This window comes from Pipistrellus kuhlii, unplaced genomic scaffold (assembly GCF_014108245.1).
Source record: "Pipistrellus kuhlii isolate mPipKuh1 unplaced genomic scaffold, mPipKuh1.p scaffold_m20_p_16, whole genome shotgun sequence".
Taxonomy (NCBI): Eukaryota; Metazoa; Chordata; class Mammalia; order Chiroptera; family Vespertilionidae; genus Pipistrellus; species Pipistrellus kuhlii.
In genome coordinates, this window is record NW_023425471.1 from 22,392,199 (window position 1) to 22,415,531 (window position 23,333).

At 37.4% G+C, this 23,333-nt stretch overlaps 1 protein-coding gene and 1 long non-coding RNA gene across 2 annotated transcripts in view; one reads left to right on the top strand and one right to left on the bottom strand.

The window, feature by feature from the left end:
* LOC118720054 overlaps positions 1-23,333 on the bottom strand; it is a 65,040-nt gene that overhangs the window by 34,045 nt on the left and 7,662 nt on the right. The window contains exons 3-4 of the mRNA XM_036440010.2: positions 22,904-23,095; positions 20,301-20,394 (exon numbers count right to left, since the gene is read on the bottom strand). Coding sequence (XP_036295903.1) covers positions 20,301-20,394; positions 22,904-23,095 — 286 coding nt within the window. The remainder of the gene's footprint in view (positions 1-20,300; positions 20,395-22,903; positions 23,096-23,333) is intronic.
* LOC118720055 lies at positions 1,976-20,397 on the top strand. The gene is made up of 3 exons (XR_004988345.1): positions 1,976-1,986; positions 8,101-8,110; positions 20,284-20,397. It is a non-coding gene; the product is annotated as an uncharacterized LOC118720055 (long non-coding RNA).

Genomic DNA, 23,333 nt, shown 5'->3' on the forward strand with positions numbered 1-23,333 from the left:
CTGGCTCAAGATTCAGACTTTCCTAAAATCATTCAAGCAAACAGCAGCTGGACTTAGTGTGTTCCATACCTCTTGATAAGTGGAACCAGGCCCAGCCCTAACTGAAGCTTGCCAAAGTTCACAGCTTGGTCTCTCCTGGGCATCTCTGAGTCCAATACAAATAGGATCCATCTGAGGTCATTCTGTAGCTTCTACCGGATGGCCCCAGGCAGGGCACAGCAGTGGCTGACTTTGCACCTTCCTGGAGGCCACAGAGGCAGTGCACCTGGTGGACAGCTTCAGATCATGCCAAATTACAACCCTACTCATCCATGAGAAATATTCAAGGGGAAGACTCAGTGAGTTTTCCAAAAGCCACACTGAAACCAAAGCCACACTGAAACAAGTCCTGCTCCACAGGGGTGTCCCCTGCACAGCAGCTCTTCTGCTGTAGTCACAGCAGGTCCTCACAGCCAATTGGCCTTAGGGCCAATTCCTCCCAGTGACTCCAACAGCAATCAAGGCTCAACTATAACTGGAGAGTGCACACATCCCACACAGGGGCACACATAGAATGCCTGCTTCAGGTGACTGGGGAGGCTGAGCACTGGGCCCTACAGTACTCCTATTATATAAGGCCACTCTACCAATTTCAGGATACATAGAAGCTCTACCTAATACATAGAAGAAGAAAAAAACCCACAGGGAAACAGCAAAAACGTACAGACAGAGAAATATGTCACAAATGAAAGAACAAAAAAAATTTCTAGAAAAAGAAGTAAATGAAATAGAATAAAACAAATGACTGGATACAGAATTCAAAACAATGGCTATAAGGATGTTCAAGGAGTTTAATAAGAGCTTCATGGGACTTAGTGATAATTTCAAAGATCTTAGTGAAAAGAACCAAAGACATGAAAAAAGATCAGTCAGAAATGATGGCTACATTAACTGAAATTTAGAATAATTTACACAGAATCAACAGTAGAGTAGAGGTTGCAAGAATCAAATAAGTGATTTGGAATATGAGGAGGCAAAAAACACCTAATCAGAAGAGTGAAAAGAAAAAAAAAATTAAGAAACATGAAGATGGTGTATGGAGCCTCTGGGACAACTACAACCATATCAACATTCACATTATGGGGGTGCCAGAAAGAGAAAGAGAAAGCAAGATATTGAAAACCTATTTGAAGAAATAATGACATAAAACTTCCTCTATTTGGTGAAAGAAAGACAAGTACAGGCCCACACCAAGACACATCATAGCTAAAATGCCAAAGTTTAAAGACAAAGAGGGAATTTTAAAAACAGTAAGGGAAAAGCAATTAGTTACCTATGAAGGAGTGCCCATATGACTGTCAGCTGATTTATCAATAGAAACTTTGTAGGCAAGAAGGCAGTGGCAAGAAATATTCAAAGTGATGAATGGCTGAATGGCAATGACCTGCAACCAAGATTACTCTACCTAGCAAAGCTTAGAATGGATGGTCAGATAGACCTTCACAGACAAGAAAAAGCTAAATGAGTTCATCACCACCAAACCAATATTACATAAAATCTTGAAGGATCTTCCAGAAGAAGAAGAAGGAGGAGGAGGAGGAGGAGGAGGAGGAGGAGGAGGAGGAGGAGGAAGAAGAAGAAGAAGAAGAAGAAGAAGAAGAAGAAGAAGAAGAAGAAGAAGGAGAAGAAGAAAACATGAACAATACAATGGCAATAAATGCATATCTATCAACAATTGAATCTAAAAATCAAAATAAACAAACAAGGCATCTATTGAACAAAATAAACTAATGAATAAAATAGAACCAGAGTCATGGAAACATGTAACAAACTAATGGATCTCAGAGTGAACAGGGGAGGTGGAGGTGGGAAGGGATTAACAAAAAAACTTATATGCATTAGCCCACAGAAAATAAGGTAGTGAAGGCCAGGGGTGCGGCGGGATTTGGACAGAGGAGTGTTGGGGAGCACACAAGACTTGGTTAGAAAGTTTGTAAGGAGGACATTGTGAGAAAAGAGAAGTGTGCGGAAGGCCACCTGCCCTGTTTATTGGAATTCCAACTTAGGGGAGTGTCAAAGGCAGTGCCCCTAATTATTCCTTGACCTTTCCAAACAAGTCTGTGCATATGCAGACCCCCAGGTGTTTACTGGAATCCTTATAATTAATATTTGGGTGTCCTTGCTTAAAGGACATTACAAACAATATTAATTACCCTACTGATTGTGTCTAAAAGATAAACTTTATCTCAAACTGCTGTTACAATAAAAGCCTAACATGGCAGGCAATTGAGGCTGTCTGGTTCCTTTAGTCAGACAGTTCCTTAGCCTCTCTCTTTTGAAGCAAATATTGTGTCATAGTAATCCATTCATCTGTTGCTCAGGTTCTGCTGGTCAGCCCCAGCAAGGTGATTCTCCATGTGAGGACCTAGAATTTCCAAGTTCAAGGGTATGTTTTTCAGCTAGCACATGTGTCAAACACAAGGCCCGCGGGCCAAATCTGTCCCGCCAGGCCTTGCAATGTGGCCCGCACCGCGCTGTCATCACTGCACTCCGCTGCGTTTCCATCACAATGACAGTTTATGACTGTTCAGTAAACCATTCGGCCCGCGATTTAGGCTGGATTTTAGATTTTGGCCCCTTCTCTGATTGAGTTCGACACCCCTAAGCTAGGGTTTCACAATAGGACAGCAGCTGTCCACCAACTAACGGATCTCTTTGTTACTTAAAAAGTTATTAAAAGAAAATGGTGCTTCACTTACAGAGAAACAATTAAAGGTCCTTTTGCAGACTGTTATAATTTATAATCCCTTGGATCCCTTGGGATTTCCAAGTTCCAGGGAATTGTTTTTCAGCTAAACTTTCACAATGGGACCAAAGTTGTCCATAAAACAACAATGTATAACTGCTTAAACAGTCGTTAAAAGTGAATGGTGCCTCAGTTACAAAGAAACATTTAAAGGGCCTTTTTCAGGCCATTATAACTTATTACCCTTTGTCTCTTGATGCTGTAACATTAGACCTTGATCTCTGGGAATAAGTAAATAGGAATTTAAAGAGAAATCAAGCCCAGGGAAAACAAGTGTCTTTGTCATCTTTAACCATCTGGATTCTTGTTCGAGTTGCACTATGCCCACTTCCTATTGAGGATCAAAAGCCTATAGAACACCAGGAGAATTTACCACTGCCCCCTCTTCCTGAAGTAGAGCATGTAAAGCCTGCAATGCCTAAGACCCCACCGCGAGAAGAAATATTTCCCAATCCTCCACCATCGATGTGGGAAGGCTCATCAACTAGATCCTCAGTTATGGGATCATGTATAAGACAAACTATGTTAGAAGAAGAACTTTTGGCTTGCCAAGTTATGGAAGATTGGCAAGGTAATTGGAAGCATGTATTGCTCTCCTTTAATACCTTTAAAGAAATAAGGGAAAGTGTTAGAGAAAATGGGGCTGACAGTCCATTTACAAAAGGACTCTTTAATGTCTTGTCTGGAAATTACCATATGACGCCTTTGGCATTTTTTGGCCAGAACAACTGTGGATACCAGTCAATATTTGCTATAGAAAGTAGAATATGATAAGATCTGTAAACAACAGGCTGTTTTCAAATGTTCACTGGTGAACCCACCTGGGAGCCCTCTGGGCCACATTCTGGCTGTTAAGTATTGGGCAATGTAAAACATCTGTAATATCCATGAAAAAAATTCTGATTTATTAAGTCTTGTCTCTGTGTTGTGTGCCTGTAAATATTATACATGAGTATCTGTTGATTGTTGTTTTACGTGTCTTTGTTGTTTGGTTTAATTTGTTTAAGGATGAGGCATATTTCACTTTGCTAGAAACTTCTCAGCAGCTGCCAAGAATTTTTAATCTTGAGGATCCTTCCTGCTCTCTCTCTCACGTTATCAACTACTGGAAACTCTTAGTTAGTGAAAGTTCTTGTCTGTCTGTAATGTAACTTGGTTATTGATTATTTTTGCTTACATTCTTATCTTTGGGGGACTTTGTTTGTTCTTCACCATTTTATGAACATAGGGAATCCTCTGCCTCTGCTGTTTGGGCTTTGTGCCACTCAGAACCCATTTGCTGTGATGGGTCAGTGTGAGATAAGATTCTAAGGCTAATGTCCACCCTTTTATGAGTAGTCTTTTATTTACTGTGCAGTTTTTCTGTTTCTGTTTTTAAGATCTCTTCTTATATGCAAGATTTCATGTTTTTAGTCTACTCAGAAGGAAAAAATATGAGAAACAAAACCTTTGAACCCCCCCCCCCACTCTTTTTCCTAGAAGGATCAGAGCTATAGAAGTGTCCTCCAGTAGGCTGCAGAAATAGCACTCCCATTTTTGTAAAAGAAAAATAGTACTTTCACATTAAAGCCACTGAAAGTCAGTGAATTATCCCTGTTACAAAGTTTGCCATGAAAATGCCTTGGGTAATAATAATTGGCTTTAAAATATCAAAGTTGTTAAGGCAAAATAAATATAACTAAAATGAAGGGTATATGATAAAGCTTTCTCAGTGATAATTATATGTGGCTACACATAGTTTTCCAAAATTTTTGGTAACTTAAAACTTTGGAGTTTGCTGGATTAAATAATAAAAATTATTAAATATCTAGGTATTTTGAAATAACAAAATACTGAAATATTATTCATTGGAGTTTGCCTCATATGGAGAATCTAGAGGATGGATTTGAATCTGTTAATGAATAAGTCTTGTGTTTTATTTGAAATAGCTCATAAATGTGAATGTATTGTTAATCTGAGGGATGTTAATTACATGTCACCTAAAAATTAAGGTTTTTAAGGGTTACTGCATAGAGATGCATTTTGAAGGGGAAAAAAGTGGATTATAAAGCTACTTATTTCTGAAAGTTATAAGGGTTCAGAAGAAAGATTTGTGAAAGCTGTAGAGAGTTTGAGAAAGTTGCAGAATTTTGTGAAGAGAAATGGCAAAAGGAAGTTAAGTAAGTAACACAGGCCAGTAAGCCAAGACAAGTATTGTAGAATAGGGAAACTGAAATGGTTAAACAGCAATTTGGAGCCATCTAGTAAATCTAATCTTCCCTAAACCAGGGACACTTAAGAGTAAATCATGTGCATTTTGCCTCCATAACCAGAGGGTATAACCAGATGCTAAATATCAGTGTACTCAGGAAGACTGATAGCAGAAATCCAATTAGTGTAATTTGCTGACCACATCCAAGGACAAATGAAGTTAGAGAATAAACCTCATTTTATTTAGTCCTTTCCTAGTTCTATAAATTATTAAAAATGATTATAAGTTATATTCATCAGGTATTTTTTAAAAGCCACCTTTTAATCATGGGCCTATGTTTGTGCCTAATACACTTTGATATATGATCTTTGGTAAAATAAATTTGACAATCCTTCCAGGGTTTGAATTTTAAGAAACATTTTCTTGACCTAGAAACGGAAAAAAAAGCCTGCTCAGATTGGCCAGAGTCAGAGAGGCAGTCTATTAAAAAAAGAAGTGGTGTTGCTTCGGAAGTGGGGGGTAGTCTTATACAGCGAATATAGGCCTAAACCTATGTTTTAACTGTAAAATTAGGGGGGGTCATCTTATACACCGGAAAATACGGTATATAGATACCCTTGCATTCCTGGAATAATTTTTATCATGATGGGTTATATTTTAATGTGTCACTAGATACTGTTTGTTATTATTTTTTTTTCAGGATTTTAGTATATATATTCATAAAAGTAATTTGTTGATGGCTTTATATCTTTCTTTTTCATAAAGAATTGATGTTTTGGAGAAACCAAGATGGCGGCCTAGGGTAGACACCTGAATGCAGCCTACCACAACAAATTTGAATTTAGAACTGGAAAACAGGGGAAACATCGCCCTGAAGCACCGGGTGGCTGGCCGAGAGGGGGCTCTACCATCTGGGAAGGAGAGAGAAGGCACGCTGAACCTCAGGAACTGTGAAGGTGCGATGAACTGCTTGTGCGAAAAGGTGGCCGCCAGACTTTGCTGCTGGCTTGCTTGTGGAGCATGGAGAGGGTGGGCCGAGTTCCCTGCTGGCTTACTCCCTGCGCGCGGAGAGGGTGGACAGCTAATGCATGGATAGCTTTCTTGTTCGGTAGGAAAACAGAACCACCCTATTGCTTTAATAGATGGCCCCAGACAGGGAGAGGCCAGACTGTCAGGCAGTGGACAGAAATCTCTCGGAGGTATGTGAAGCCAGCGGCCATTACTGTGGGACTCAGAAACCAGACCCTCATAGGGAGGGGCTGACCAAAGCTTGTATGCACCACCCCGAGACTCCGCCCCATCCAAGCGAAGCACAGAAGCCCTTCAAGTGGCTAGCTTTTGCCGCAAATAGAACTCTCCTTGGGAAGGACAGATAGGAATCCAAAGCTTGTCTGCGCCTATACCAAAGAGGTGCGTGTGCCTGCAACCAATCTTGCGGGATTCACCAAGGCTTGTCTGTGCCACCCTGAGACTCCACCCCATCCAAGCGGAATACAGAAACCCTCCTCGCTGAGACACTTCTGATCCTCATAGCCAATTGGCTTGGAGATCAATGCTTACCAGTGATACCAACAGCAAGCAAGGCTTAACAACAAGACTGCACACACAGCCCACAAAGGGCTACACCAAGACTGTCCACCTCAGGTAACTGGGAGGCTGACTCACTGAACCATATAGGACACCTTAGCACACAAAGCCACCCTACCAACTCAGGGAAGCTGTGAAAATGCCGAGACAAGGAAACAGAGCAGAAACAAAAGAAATGGAGGACAAAAAGCAACTGGATATAGAGTTCAAAACCACGCTTATAAGGTTTTTCAAGAATTTCCTAGAAAAGGCTGATAAAATAAACAAGACCTGTGAGGATATGAAAAGGGATCAACTAGAAATAAAGAATACATTGTCTGAAAAAAAAATATTATACAGACTCCTAAAAACAGAATGGAAGATAGCAAGAATCAAGTCAAAGATTTGGAACATAAAGAGCCAGAGGACACTCCTCTACAGAAGCAAGAAGATAAGAGAATCCAGAAAGTTGAAGATAGTGTAAGAAACCTCTGGGATAATTTCAAATGAATCAACATCAGAATTATGGGGGTCCCAGAAGAAGAGAGAGAGAGCAAGATAATGAAAGAATACTGGAAGAAATAGTGACAGAAAACTTCCCCCACCTGGGGAAAGAAATAGACTCGCAAGTCCAGGAAGTGCACAGAACCCCAAACAAGAGGAATCCAAAGAGGACCACACCAAGACACATCATAATTAAAATTCCAAGAGCAAAAGACAATGAGAGAATATTAAAAGCAGCAAGAGCAAAGCAGGTAGTTACCTATAAAGGAACACCCATTTGATTGTCAGCTGATTTCTCAACAGAAACCATGCAGGCCAGATGGGAATGGCAAGAAATATTCAAGGTGATGAATAGCAAGAACCTACAGCCAAAGATAATCTACCCAGCAAAGCTATCACTCAGAATTGAAGGCCAGATAAAGAGCTTCACTAATAAAAAAAAGCTAAAGGAGTTCATCACCGCCAAACCAGAATTATATGAATTGCTGAAGGGGGTTCTTTAGGAAGAGGAAGAAGATAAAGATAAAAATTATGATAAATATGTAACCATCAACAAATGAAACTAAAAGCCAAGGAAAATAAAAAACCTGATGAACAATATTAACTGGTGAATATAATAGAATCAGTGGTATGGAAGGGGAGTGGACTGATGATTCTCGGGGAAAAGGGAAGTGGGGGGTGTGGGAAGAGACTGAACAAAAACTGTGCACCTATGGATGAGGACAATGGGGGGTGGGGAAAAGGCAGAGGGTGGGGTGGGAACCTGGTGGAGGAGAGCAATTGGGGGAGGGAGGAGGGAAAGAGGAACATTTGTAATAATCTGAACAAAAAAGATTTATTTTTAAAAAAATTAATGTTTTTTTATTTAGATTATACTTGACATACAATAGTATATGAGTTTTAAGTCTACAGCATAGTTACTTAACATTTATATTCATTAGGAAGCAATTACAGTGATAAATCTAGTAATCATTTGTCACTGTACAAAATTATTATATTATTGACTATATGCCCTATGCTGTACATTACATTCTGTGACTTATTTATTTTATAGCTGAAAGTTTGTACCTCTTACTTTCCTTCAGCATTTTTACACCACTCTCTTGTGATTTTCTTTTTAGAGGCTATCTTTTTCAGATTTTTGATATCCATTAAAATGTTGGTAGTTTTTTTTTTTTTTAAATGTTTTGAAATAGTTAAATATCATTGGAATTAGTGAAACTGGTGGGCCTAGGGATTTTTGTGTGCATTTTTGCGGATGGGGGGTTTTCTCTACGAGTTTCATGGAAATCAGTCTGTTTAAATTCATTACATTTTCTGCTAATAGTTATATATTCCCTGAAAATGATTTAATTAATCTTTTAAAATACATCTGCACAGAGTTGAGCTAAGTTGTCTCTTGTGATTCTTTTAATTTCTTCTGGTTTTGAAGTTATTTCCCACTTTATCATTTATTTAGTATAGTTGAAAAAAGCAAATAATTTTTAATCTGAAATTTTAAAAAACATAGAAAAATTAAAGGAATAAAGAAAAACCACCTGTAGTCTCCAAAATGATGAAAAGTGTAATTAATATTTTGGAAAATGCATTTCAATAACATGTATATTTTAGAAAAAGATAGTTTAATCCTTTGGCATCTCTAGTTTTCTATTTTCCTATTATTTATGTGATTGGTTCTTCTTTTAAATGCCATTACAGTGACACAAACCAGTTAAAATTTTATTAGAATCATCAAAATTTTATACTGGTGGTACAGTCTTCTGAAAAAATTGACTGAGTCCTTAACTACAGGGTTTGTGTTTTTTCACATTTACATAACTTTTATTACAGTATGTTGCTATAATTTGTTTTTCTGTGTTTGAATTTATACAGGGCAGGCTCTACCACTCAATATCTGGATCATGAACAATGTAAAGGCTAATCACTGCCATCTACTGGTAGAAATGAAATATGTCATCCAGTGACTTATTAAGGCATGGATATTTTAATGTATAGGAAAACATTTTAAAAATAATTCCAGAAATTTGGGAGAACTTAATAACTTAAATGCATATATACATAGTTCATTCCATGGACACAGACAATAGTGTGGTGAAGACTTGAGGTTGGGTGGGGGTTGGGGGCAGGGGGCCAAAATGGGGGACATCTGTAATACTGTCAACAATAAAACAATTTTTTTTTTAAATTGGGGGATATGATAATATTTAATAAAATTGTAAAAAAAAGAGTAAAAATTTAAGGAAGCTCAGAAATTTAGTCAAAACATAGTGTTCTTTCTCTGGGCTTTTATTTTCAATATAAATGCTCATCTTATAGATATACAAAACTAATCTAATCTTACTGTCCCCAAACCAGCTAATAATTCTGTAAAACCAGGTTTTTATGTTTAACATTTTCTAATGTACTATATGGTGTGAGCAATATAATAATAGTGGTTTAACATAAGGCAGAGATTGAAGTTATAATTGTAATTACTTAGTTTTTTATTATTGATTCACATATTTATTTTGCTTAATACATGCCTGTAGAAGCTTTAAATAAGACAGTTAGTCTAAGAAGCACAGGAAAAGAAGGATAGATGAAAGAATGGCAAATTATTTGAGGCATAGAATAAATGATATAACTTTCCTTCTGTCCTATTACATGTACCATTTGAATTGAATTAGCATTGCCTTCCTTCTAAACAATTATTACAATTAGAATTTTATGTTTATTTTTATTATTATTTCATAGATATCTGTGGAGTTTTTTACTAGACTAGAAGCTCCATGAGAGACTGAATTCTTTGTTTTTGACATTACATCTCCAGTATCTATCAGAGTGTCTGACAAATAGTAGATACTCAATAAATATTTTTCAATGCATGTTTATGTAATAGTTAAATACTTTATATATCCTGCGTATTCATGAATAAATTCTCTTTTTAATAATGTCCACTTACAGACTCTTTCTCCAAGTATCATTTCCAGAGGGTTCTAAGGGAAGGGAATATAAGATAATGGATTGATAATATCCCTTCCTTGCTTTTTTAATGTAGAAGGTGATAATTTGGTGCATTACCACCAGACTGACCTTTTCAAAAGGAATATGAGTGGTATGATTTTAGGGGAAAATAATGACATATCAAGTGATATGTACTTTCACCCTATCATAATGCCATCCAGGAGTTTTCACCATTAGAACTATTTTTTTGCATTGTCTTTTAAGTCATTCTTGCAGTCTAGACATTTATGCTCACAAACATATGAAATGATTTGTTTACCCAACACAATCCTTTTTTGAATAGAACATGCAAGATAATGCTAATTATAGCTCTTAATTATTGAATGATTTATTGCTGTACACAGTTACCCCAAGGTGTGTGAGTTTGTCTTCATTTTTTAGATGATAAAATTGGCATTTGGTGAGGTGCCTACATCACAGAGCTCATAAATGGTATAGTTCCTCATTCTTGATCTTTTTTCTTCATACTCTATGTTATATCCTGAGGCAATCTCATTAACTCTCAATTAAATGCCTTTCATCCCCATTATCTATAAACCAAAGCTCTAACAGTGGCCTGCTAGAAAAAAAATATATACTGGAAAAGTCATAGGATGCAGGCCATTTTATATCCTGCTATTCTTGAAGATTAGGACCATGTGATGCTGTCCAAGTTTTATAAAATTTTCCCCTATAAATTTTTCAGGCTAGAAAATTTTACAGAGTAGGACAGCCTCTATTGCCTTTCTAAATTTCTCTCTCACAAAGTAGAGAGCCTGCCTAGTGGTTTTAGCTAGGATTCAGACCCAGAATTCTATCCTGGCCCAGTATGAATATGATGATGGTTCCACTTGTTGTTACACAGGATGTTCTAAGTTATGGTGTTTGGAAGCACCACTACATGGCACCAAACCCCTTCAAAACAGCCCTCAAAACTTCACTGAAATATTTATAGCCAAGGTTTTAACCAGTATGGAAAAAATCTATATAATAAAATCCTAAGCAACGGTTATGGTGGAACGACCCGAAGGATCGGTAGCTGTGATGCACTCTGACCACCAGGGGGCAGACACTCAATGCAGAAGTTGCCCTCTGGTGGTCAGTGTGCTCCCACAGGGGGACTGCCACTCAGTCAGAAACTGGGCTCATGCTGGCAGTGCAGCAGCTCATGACATGCAGACATCCCCCGGGGAGTCCCGGACTATGAGAGGGTGCAGGCCAAGCTGAGGGATCTCCCCCGCCCCTGCGCCTGTGCATGAACTTTGTGCACCGGGACTTTAGTAAATCATAAAGAAATAAACATGAAGATGTTTTCCTGAATTCTCATATAACAAAATAGCTTCCCTGCTCCATGATCTTAAAGGCATTGTATCCAGGACCACCAATCACTTGTCTGGCATATGGGAATTCCTTGGTTGAATAGAGCATGATATTAGAATTGCACTTCCAGACATTCAAATACATTTTTCAAGATTGGCCCAAAAGTGGACAATCTAGGAATAAAAGACTCAAAGTTTCCAGAGGTCTGGTATGATTAGATCAAGATATAAGTAGGTAGATGAAACACCCTTTGATCTAGAAGGTCACTTTACTCTCATTCAGTAATCAATGAAAGGCAGCAGGCTTCTATCATAGGTTATTAAAAAAAATGATGTGTACTCAAATGGAGATATATTTGAAAGGTTATTTTACAGATACCCCTGTTCCTGTCATTATAAGTATCCTAAAGTCCCAGCTTTATTAATAATTTTGCTCCATAGATGGAAATTGATGGGGTCATAGATTGCCAATCAGGAGGAGTTGAAGACCAAGAAGATAATGGATATTATTAGCCACTCCATGTGACCCCCTAAATAACTAAGGCTTGGTGGGATAAACTATGGGGTATACAAAGCCAGTTATCTGTCTATAAGCTGCCTTTTGTTCCCATGTCTGTCAAGGGTTGGACCTGAAAGCCATTATCTGCCACCTTCTTTTTCATCAAGTGAGGATGTAGAGTATACATCCCTTGTCTTTGCAGTGGAGGGAGACTATATTGGATGGAGTCCAGTTAGTTCTCAAACCTACCCATCTAGCATCAGAAAGTTATTTCTTTTTCCAGCAGCCAGCATAAAATTTTATAGGCCAGATACAAGCACTTAGTGATCCACCTTGCCAGCATGCAGAGAGTTTCTTTTTTTAATCCCCTTACTAAGGGAACCAATAAGGACAGGTACAGAGTTAGCTTTATGGGTTCATATCATCCTAGAGGGATGAAGGAATCTACTGTAATAGCAAGGAGATGTGAACAGAATACAAACAAATTTTATCCTTGTGCAAAGACCTGAGCTCTGAGAAGCCTAGGTGGTGCCTCTTGTCCCATCATAGGCCCTTCTGGAATTAGAGCAACAGTACAGGCTCATTCTATGATAGTTGCTGAAGATGAGGTTGCAATTTAGTAATAATTCAGGTCTCTTCACCATGCCCTCTCCACTATCCCTTTACCCACCAGTGACATTGTTTCTTTGATTACATGTTGGTGGAAAGTACTGTAATAGTTTGCTTTTCAGGATAGTGTTATTTTATCTACATTCATAGACTTCTGGAATGCCAAAGTAGTACAGCATCCTGCTTGTTTCCTCCCAATAGACAGTTGACATGGAATATTTTACACTATCTTATTTACAGTAAATATCAATAACAGATATCACTTTAAGAGTGTTAACACAGGATTAGGAATAGGCTTATCCCGATTGATGCTAAATCAAGCTGCTTGTATATAATATCTCATCGGTCCTTTTAAGGACATTATAAAATAGATTAATTAAAATCTGAGGCCCAGGATGCTTATGTTGCCATCTAATAGCCAGTAATTTCTAGGCTTCTGGTTCAACATCTTATATTCTTATAAGATTTTCATGTTGTTCCATGAAATTCAAACTCTGGTTTCAACCACATAGTTTGGAGGTAGGAGGTCTGGAACAATTCTTTGGAAAATTTCCAGGTGCTGGGAGCAGCAGAAGCATAGGGAGAAAATTAGGCAGTGGGCAGTTTGCAAGTGCAGTACCAGTGGTTCAAGCTTCTCCTATACAGTTGAATAGTGAGCACTTTCAGTGAGGCAAGCCCATGCTGTAGCACAATAGTGTTACCTGTATATTGAGATTCAGATATTGGACATGGGCCAGCTGCATAAATGACTAGGGAGAAATGAGACATTTGCCAGCAATGATACGAATGCTGGAAATAATACTAAATAGAGTCAATGTAGATGAATAAAGTGAGGAAAGAATGATATTGTTGGGTAGTGGAGGGAAGAGAATCTATCAAAGTTGTGATTAGAATATAAAATTTAAGTTTATCTAATAAATTTGTGTGCCAGAAAATAAACTAAGTTTTTCTTTATTAACTCAGAATAGACAAAGTGATCTACCAAAATAGTTAGGAAACAGATGATCAACAGATTTTTTTCCTCACAGTTTTGGTTGAATATTTTCAAAGAACCATCTTAGAAAAACTCTCAATGCCAAACTTAAGTGTTTAAATAGTAATAGAGAAATAAGTAGATAAATTTTGAGGACATATTTAAAATGGAGAAAATATCCAAATAGCACATAATAACATGTTATTATTTTCTTTTTAAACTCCTCTTGTCATCAATTCATATCTAACAATTATTATGGTGAACCTAGACAAAGGATAATTTATTTTTAATGGCCCTCTTGATTAAGGAATCTTTAATGATAATGTTTCTGAGTATGAGAGACATTTTGTCTCTTCTTTTTTGAGGCTTGGGTTATTTACACTCTTAAACATATAGGCAAGAAAACACAGACTTTCTTATTTCAGATTAAACACAACAGTTGGAAGGACAAGATTTTCTAAACATGAAAACACTTGTTCAAAACCACAGTGACAGCTGTCAGAGGGGAGGGGGGTTGTAGGAAGGGTAAAGAGACTAGATAGAGAGAGGGGAGAGAGAGAGAAAGGGGGGAGAGAGAGAGAGAGAGAGGAGAGAGAGAGAGAGAGAGAGAGAGAGAGAGAGAGAGAGAGAGAGAGAAAGGAGAAAGAGAGAGAGAGAGAGAGAGAGAGAGAGAGAGAGAGAGAAAGGAGAAAAGAGAGAGAGAGAGAGAGAGAGAGAGAGAGAGAGAGAGAGAGTATTATATATACAGAGAGTAGTATGGCAGTATGGTGATAGCCAGAGGGAAAGGGATTGTGAGAGGTAAAAGTATTTCTGGGGATAAATGGTGATGTACACATGAGATCTATATAATTTTATTAACCAATGTCACCCAATAAATTCAATAAAATAAAAAAAAACACAGTGACATATTACCTCACACATGTTAGAATGGCTGTTAACAATAAGAGAAGAAATAGCAAGTGTTAAAGAGGATGTGGACATAAAGGATTCTTCACTCGCTGCTGATGGAATTGTAAACTGGTACAGCCACTATGGAAAATAGTATGGAGGTTTCTTTAAAAAGTAAGGACAGAGTTACTTTATGACTCATTAATCTCTATTCTTGGTATCTACCTGAAAAAAATGAAAAAAATTATTCATAAAGCTATATTTTCACCTATGTTCATTGTAGCATTATTCACGGTAGCTGAGATACAGTAATAACCTAAATATCCTTCAACAGATGATTGAATAAAGAATGGTACATATATACAATGGAATACTATTCAAACACAAAAAAATATGAAATATTGTCATTTGCGATAGCATGGATGAATCTTAAAGAGTATCGTGCTAAGTGAAATAAGTAAGATAGAAAAAGACAAAAACCATATGATTTTACTCATATGTGGGATATAAAACAGAAAGCAGCAAATGAACAAACAAAATAAACTCATAGACACATAACAGAGTGGTGGTTACCAAAAGGGAAGGGTGGGTTGAGAGTGGATGAAAATGGTAAAGGGGGTCAATATATTGTGATGGAGGGAGACTTGACTTTAGATGGTGAGCACAAAATGTCATATACATATTATGTATTATAGAATTGTACACTTGAAAATTATACTAGAGTCTCGGTGCATGAAATTCGTGTGTGGGGTGGGTGGTGTCCCTCAGCTCAGCCTGCACCCTCTCCAATATGGGACCCCTCGAGGGATATCTGACTGCCTGTTTAGGACTGATCCCAGTGGAATCAGGCGTAAACAGTCAGTTGGATATCCCTCTCACAATCCAGGACTACTGGCTCCCAGCCACTTGCTTGCCTGCCTGCCTGCCTGATTGCTCCTAACTGCTTCTACCTGCCAGCCTGATCACCCCCTAATGGTTAGGGCCTAACCATTCCCCTGCCAGCCTGATCAAGGCCTAACCGCTTCCCTGATGGCTTGATTACACCTAACTGCCCTCCCTTGCAGGCTGGTCCCCCCAACTGCCCTCCCCTACTGGCCTAATGCCCACAACTGCCCTCCCCTGCTGGCCATCTTCTGGTGGCCATCTTGTGTCCACATGGGGGTCGCCATCTTGTGTGTTGGAGTGATGGTCAATTTGCATATTACCTCTTTATTATATAGGATTACCAATTTAGCTATTTAATTCAATAAATTATAAGATAAAAATTGGTCAGGCAGAAAAAACACACATTTTAACTATGTTAATGACAGTTATATATTCATTAACTGCATTTCAATAACATATTTTAATAAAAATACCAAGAAAGTACAAGAGTTAAATAATGTGTTGATTCTATTATATAAATAAGTAATCATAATTATGTTTGTTGTCTGTGGATTTTATTTTTCTCAGATTAAACAGTAAACAACAAATAATAAAAGAAATCTTTACTTCCAATCAGATTATTATTGATAGTTTATCTTTGAACATTGCACTATCTTTTGTCTTGTATTCACAAAACAGGACTGGGGACAGGATTACCCTAGTTTATGCTAAATCTCATGTTTGGTCTCCTTTCAATCAGTGGCTTAAATTTGGGGTTTGTAACCATGAGAAGCTATTATCCTGTCAGTATTATATAGTTTCAGATTGCCATGCTATATATTCATGACTCCAGAGGTCCCTTTTGAATGATCAGATCATCAGCATATGACACTTCATACACTGAGTAAACTAAAACTCATAGGGGAGTATTCATACACTTATTCATGCTTTTAAATTTAAAAATACGTATATATATTGAATTTATTGAGATGATATCCTATCTAATAAAAGAATAAAGTGCAAATTGACTATCATTACAACACACAAGATGTCTGCCCCCATGTGGACACAAGATGGCCACCAGAAGATAGCCAGGAGGGTAAGGCAGTTAGGGGTGACCGGGCCTGCAGAAGAGGGCAGTTGGGGGCAACCAGGCCTGCAGGGGAGGACAGTTAGGGGTGACCAGGCTGGCAGGGGAGGGCAGTTAGGGGTGACTCAACAGATGAGTGGATTAAAACACTGTGTTATATCTACACAATGGAATACTACTCAGCTATAAAAATGAAAGAACTCTTACCATTTACAACAGCATGGATGGAACTGGAGGGCGTTATGCTAAGTGAAATAAGCCAGTCAGAGAAACATAAATATCACATGATCTCACTCACTTGTGGAATATAATATAATGAACAATATAAACTGATGAACAAAAAAAGATCCAGAGACAGAGACGCATTGATCAGACCATCAAACATCTCAGGGAAGGTAGGGGAGGGTGGTGTTAAGGGGGAACAGATCAACAAAGGACTTGTGTGTGTGCATACAAACCTAACCAATGTACACAGATACCAAGGGGGTGATGGCATGAATGGGGGTAGGTGGGGGGCAATGGGGGGATAAGGACACATATGTAAATCTTAATAAATAAAATAAAATAAAAAAGAAAAGGAAGCCCAATCTGAATCAGCAGCAAAAGTTATTGCTCCCACAGAAGTAATGATGCTAATTAAATATGATCATAATAGTGATCTGGGTAGATATAATTATCTAGTGTAACAGAAGTTGCCATCATATTCATAAAGGAAGATAGAGAACCTGCTTTTGAAAGGGACCTGCTTGTTCATTGTAAACCAGTTCCCAATAATAGGGAAAATGAAACAAATTGAAACAAAATGAAACAAATCGGTATGCTGTTTCCTACATTAGATGCAATGATGGATCCTGTTCTTTTTCAACATGGTAAAAAAGGCTAGGGAATGGATATTGCATTAAGACTCATATATTGCATATATGGGTAATATGCTACGTGTCTGTTCGGGTAATGACATCATATAGCAATGCCTAGTTCCTTTCCTAGTGACTAGCCTTCTTTGAGTTTCTTCAGCCCAAGAATACAGGTGGAAACATTTCACACTTTAACCAAATGTCTATGAAGCATTTTCCCATGCCTCATCTCATTTGATCCTCACAGAAGTCCTGGAGTAGGTAGATAGGAGATTCGCTGGAATTTTCTTTTCTTTTCATTAGCCAGAAAACAGAGATTTAGAAAGCTTAGAAACTTGATCCCACTGAAAAGAAATAAGAAATGGTTCCTTGAAAATGATTTTAGGTTTTCTCACTGCACATAATATAGTCAAATACTATATTTTACCCTTTGTTCTCCTTGTGTGATCTACAGTAATAATGTGTTTTGTGTTGATATTTATGGCTGTGTTGCTGAAAGAGAAGTTGGGGTGCTTCACTGACCTGCAAAACGTTTAACTAAATCAGAAAGCAAGTCTAATTAAGCAAGTTTATTCTATACTAGAGGCCTGGTGCACAAAATTTGTGCATGGGGGGTGGTCCCTCAGCCTGACCTGAACCCTCTACAATCTGGGAGTTCTTGGGGGATGTCCAACTGGTAGTGGATGTCCGGGACCTCTAGCTCCTAATCACTCACCTGCCTGCCTGCCCTAACCACTACCTGCCTGCCTGATCCCCCTAACTGCCCTTCCCTGCTGGCTTGGTCGCCCCTATTAATTTTTTAAAAATCTTATCCTCTTCTCACACAATTGTATTTGACTTCCTTATTGGCTTCTCCCTCTCACACAATTTTTCTCTCTCCTTTATATAACACTTTTTTCCTACTGACTCATTTATAAGCTTTTCTTTCCTTCTTATTTCCTACTTTTCTTTCCTACTTATTTCCTTGTTCTGTCATCCTTCTTCCAATCTTTCTCCTACCTTCCCTCCCTCCCCACATTCCTTCTTTCCTTTATCTTTACCCTTGCCCTCCCCTTTTCTTTCCTGTCCATCTTGATTTTTTTTCTCCACTTCCTCCCTGGGACCTGCTTTGCACCCTTCCCCATTTCTTCTTTCTTCCCATTCTCCTGTTAAGCTCCCCTTTTAAACTTTTCTTCCCTCCCTCTTTTCCTCTCATCCACATCCTTCTCTACTTACTTCCACTGTTTTAATATCTATCTACCTGCCTAATTATTCACTATCATTTATCTTTTTTCTTTTCTGACTCCTACTTTTAAAATGTGTCCCCAGCACACAACTATACTTGATTTCCATCATAGCTCCTACAGTTCACTCACACATTCTCTTTCCTTCTTTGACTCTGCTCTACTGACTCCTTTATAAAGTTCTTCCCTCCCTCCTTCCCTTCTTAAAGCTTCTGTTGGGGGGGGGCGCGTTAATCCTCAGCCCAGGGATTAGCCCTGGCCAGGTGTCCACCACCCCTCTTTCCTGGCCTCCCTGCCACTGTCCTGCTCCCATTCCCTGCCTGGGACGCCCAGCCCAGTGAGAGTGGCCAAGGCCCGTGTAGCCTGGGCACTGCTGCTGTGAGTCAGGAGCATTTCCGCCCAGAAGCCCATGGGAGCATCCCTGCCAATGGCAGTTATTGCCTCTTCTCCCACGTCTGGGTGGGGCTCCCCTCTCAGAGCTGCCTGCGCTGGCCTCTCCCCTGGCGCACCTGTTCTGCCCTCTGTGGTTGCCACCCCCTTCTGCCTGCAGTTTCCTTCCTTTTTCAATTTCTGCATCTTTTTCTTGTTCCCTTTCTGTATTTCTGTTTCTCCTCTTGGCCTGTGTGCATGCAGGCCTGTCTTCCTCTCCCTCTCCTTTCTTATCCCCTCCTATCGTACCCTATCCTACCGCAGGCCTTCCAGCTTCCTGAGCAGAGGGCGGGGATGCAGCCTGCTGATCTGGTCATGACGTGATGCTGTAATGGACAAATTTGCAATTCCTCTATTATTATATTAGATCTATAAAAGGCTAAGTTGACTCTTGCATGCACAATCAATATAAAGCTCTCGCTGGTGCCAATCACACACGTGTGTTTCCATCTGTCATTGTCCATTGTAAATTTGGTTGACACTTCTATTATAGAGAAAAGGCAAATAGTGATATTAAAATATTTCTTCTAATTTCCTTTCAATGTGCAAGAATTCGTGCACCATATAACTAGTATTATTTACAATAATATATTCATCCAGGGGATCTTAATCATCTGTTTAAAACATTATATATAATACACACACATATTAATTTTCCTTTCATAGAATAATTTAAGTCCCAACATTTAACAGTTCTGACATTGAGTAGAAAATATATCATAACTAGCCTTAATTCTCAACCCTTTAGCAACTTTTTTTTCTTAACCTTTTCACAAGTTTCAGTTTTAATTGGCCTTAATATTATTGAGAAGATACCATACAGGAACATACGTAGAATTATACTGAGATTCAAATTGTTTAAATTCAATGTATATCTTATTTAAAATATAAAGATTTTAATTTGGTATATTCTAGGGTTAATATACCATAACAAACAATATTTTTGTGGTATCTTATTAGTGATTTGTTTTATTTAAAACAATAAAAGCTTTATTGCTGATACTTGTCTATTATGTCATCAGACCTTTCTTTGTATGTAGAGCTGTTACTGAAGTACAATGACTTTAAATAAATCCCCACAAATCTGTTTTAGAGGATATGAGTTACTAATAACATATTAGATAAAAAAGAGATATTCTTCTAGTATAAAAAGAAGCCACATGGCTCAAATTCTTTTTCTCTTATCCGTATCTTTCTGGTTTGCTGCCTTCTTTTTTTTTTAAGTTATTTCCTTTCCTCATTGATATGTGTTTTTAACTTGATTTTATTTGGAAACAAATGAGGGAAAGAAGTAGAGAGTGCTCCCATTGTAATTTGATTCAGGCCTTGCCTGTTCTCTACTGATAAATAACTCCACATCAACCATCCCTTATTTGAGCAATTCTGTCTTCTGATAACACTTCATTTTATTGTTTCTGAATACTTCTTCAATCTCCCAAGCTTCTTTTTGTTTCTGCAATGCAATTCTCTTTTTGGTGTCTTTTGTAAACTTAGTTTACCTGACAAGTGAGTTTTGGTATTTACCTGGCCTTGATTAGGTTGAGAACAATTCATAGCCGTATCAAAAGCATAGGCATAATTATGCTGAGGTTGCAATCCTGATGAATTCCTTTGTTCTCTGGCAAGTTAAATAAAAACACATAGTTAGTATAAAACACTTGTTTAATTTGTCACAAGTCACTTTTTAAAATGTACATCTTTATTGTTGAAAGTATTACAGATGTCCTCCCTTTGTCTTCCATTGACTCCCTCTAACCAGCTCCCACAATGCCCACCCCTAGGCCTTCACCACATTTTTTAGAATAATGTTTGACAATACAGAATGAGTTCTCCCATCTTAGACTCTGTTATTAAATGTACCTGAGACAAAGCAATGATAAAATCTACTATTTTTTAATGATTTCCATGCTCAAAGTGTTTTCCGTAATTTATCCCAATAATTTATTATGAAAATTTTCAAATATATAGCAAAATTAAGTTTTACAGTGAATACCCATGAATCTACCACCTCAATTTTATCGCCAATATTTTACTATACTTGTTTTAACATCATGTGTCCATCCATGCATCCCTGTATTCCTCCATTAATACATCTTAGTTTTTTGATGGAATTAAAAGAAAATTTTAAATATCAAATTATTTCATAAAAATTATATTATCTTATTTGAATATCTAGGAAAAAACCCTGCAAAATAGGAATTGCTAACTCCATTTTTTGTAGATGAAAAAACATGAGGCTGAAAAATTTTAAGGAAATTCCTCAAAGTGACACAGTCATTGATTTTTGGGCCAGAGACTTGAACCCCATTCTGCCTACATCCATTATCATATTTTTTTCACTATATTAAGGAATCTTCCAAAGTATATACAGAATCACTTTGTCAATTCATAATTGACAGAGGGGGAAAAAGGAGTTTAAACTAAATTATATTTTGACTAGAGGAAAATATAAATAAGGCAGTTTAATTTTCATCCCACAAGCCTATAAATAAGTCCAAACACTTATGAACACCACTATTATCCTGATTTATAATCGAGGCTTTTATTTTGCCTTTGCTTCTCAATGAAGTTTTCCATTAATTGTTTTATTTGATTCTCATGGCTATGAAGAAGTAGGAATGTATAAAGGAGGAATCAGGGGCTAAGCAACTCATTCAGTCATAGCCATTTAGTAGAAGATAGAAGATTAGGAAACAAATTCAATGTTTTAGAAAGCTTTTTAGTAGAAAAGCTGTGGAGAATCCTTAAAAGGTGACTTGTTCACAGGTATGATTTCTAATTATAATAATTCTTTAAAATCTCAGGAGTTTTCTAACTTAAGTCAAGGGATAATACGAAATTCTCCACATTAATTTCTTTATTTTTCATTAAATTTATTGGGGTGACATTGGTTAATACAATTATATAGGTTTCAGATGTACAATTCTACAATATATCAATTATCCTATTCACCACCTCAAGTCAAGTCTTCCATCACAATGCTGATTAGCATTGATTTTATGCATATATACTTATGAACCACATTGCATTTTAAAGAGTATGGGATGATGGTACAAACAAAGCTTAGGATTTTGAAATGGCAGCAATGTTGGCTAGCAAATATCTAAGACTGTTAAAAGTGGTGATTTTATTATACTTTGTAAGCCTATTCTTAGAAGTGTGAGACTTACATTACCAGCTACTTCCAATTTTAAAATAATATTTCAAACTCTCATACTGCATACAGTTTAACATTATCTTGTCACTGGATAATGATACTTCAAAGTAGATGCTAATTTGAATTAACTGGTCTAAAATTTATGAGATTTTACCCTACTGGTATTTAGCCTTCATATCTCTATGGTTCTCAGGCAGCACAAAATATAAAGGGTATTGCATGCTTTCAAGTAAAGAGACAAAGGGTATGCAACAGGGCTATGCAACTTTCAAAGCAATGTTTTGTCTTATGAGATTCCATTCCTATAGCATGGAGTTAAGGGTTTAGGCTTGGAACCAGATTGTCTGGGTACATACTTAGCCCTATAACTTCAGCCAAGTTATTTGATCTGTGCTTTGGTAATATAATCTTTATTTTATAGGATGCTGGTGATGATTAAATGAATTAATAGGTATAAAAGATTTATAATTCAACCTATATATACAAGTAAATGATTTTTGCTTTCAGTATCATTCTCATCATCTCTGTAAGGTGGGTATGCCAGATTATAACAATCTCTATTCTATAGATGAGAAAACAGGAGCTGAGTCATATTACAGTCAAGTCCATTGGATACTTCTTTGCATTTCTCTGACATTGTTGCTGGAGGGTGTGATGAATAAGAGGTACAGCAACTCCTCCCCCGCTAGGACAGTATGTGTGGTACACACAAATAGAAGGAAGACACTGTAGCAGGATAATTCTTTAGTTAATTACAATTGGGTTTTTATCAGTTTTTTATGTACCCATATTATGACCAAAGTGATTTTGGTTATCTGGACCTTTTTGTTTGAACATAATTAAATGTTGATGAATATGAAAGAATATACCAGGAGCATGTGTGATAAATAATATCCATTATTTCTTTATTCGTTTGCTGATCTCACAAGAGATTTCCCATTATTCTAGGAGGTATTTTGAAATTTCTTACCCGTCATCATTTATATTCTTCTTTGACTTCTTTTTACAGTAGTGAACAGTCTGGATTGTTACACCAACTATTAAAGCCAGTCCTATTCCAGGCAATGTTGCTACTAAAATCAAGTCCAGAGTACTCCAGAGTTGGTCACATTTGGCTCCCATATACCAATAATCTCCCCATTGACCCTTGAAATATGGACATCTAGATAGAGATAATAGAAATAGAAAAAGCTCACAAATCAGAAAAATAATTTCTCCCCTGAATGAATCAAACATTTCATTGTTACTAAACCACAAGGTTTTCCTTTAAGGACCTTAAGAAATTTATGTTGTCCCATTTTCCACTTGAGCAAACACTCTAAAACATACAGGTTTGAACTCATTTAATAAACATGCAGAATGCTGTCAGGATTTCCCAGCCATTAGCTAATGTAGATGTG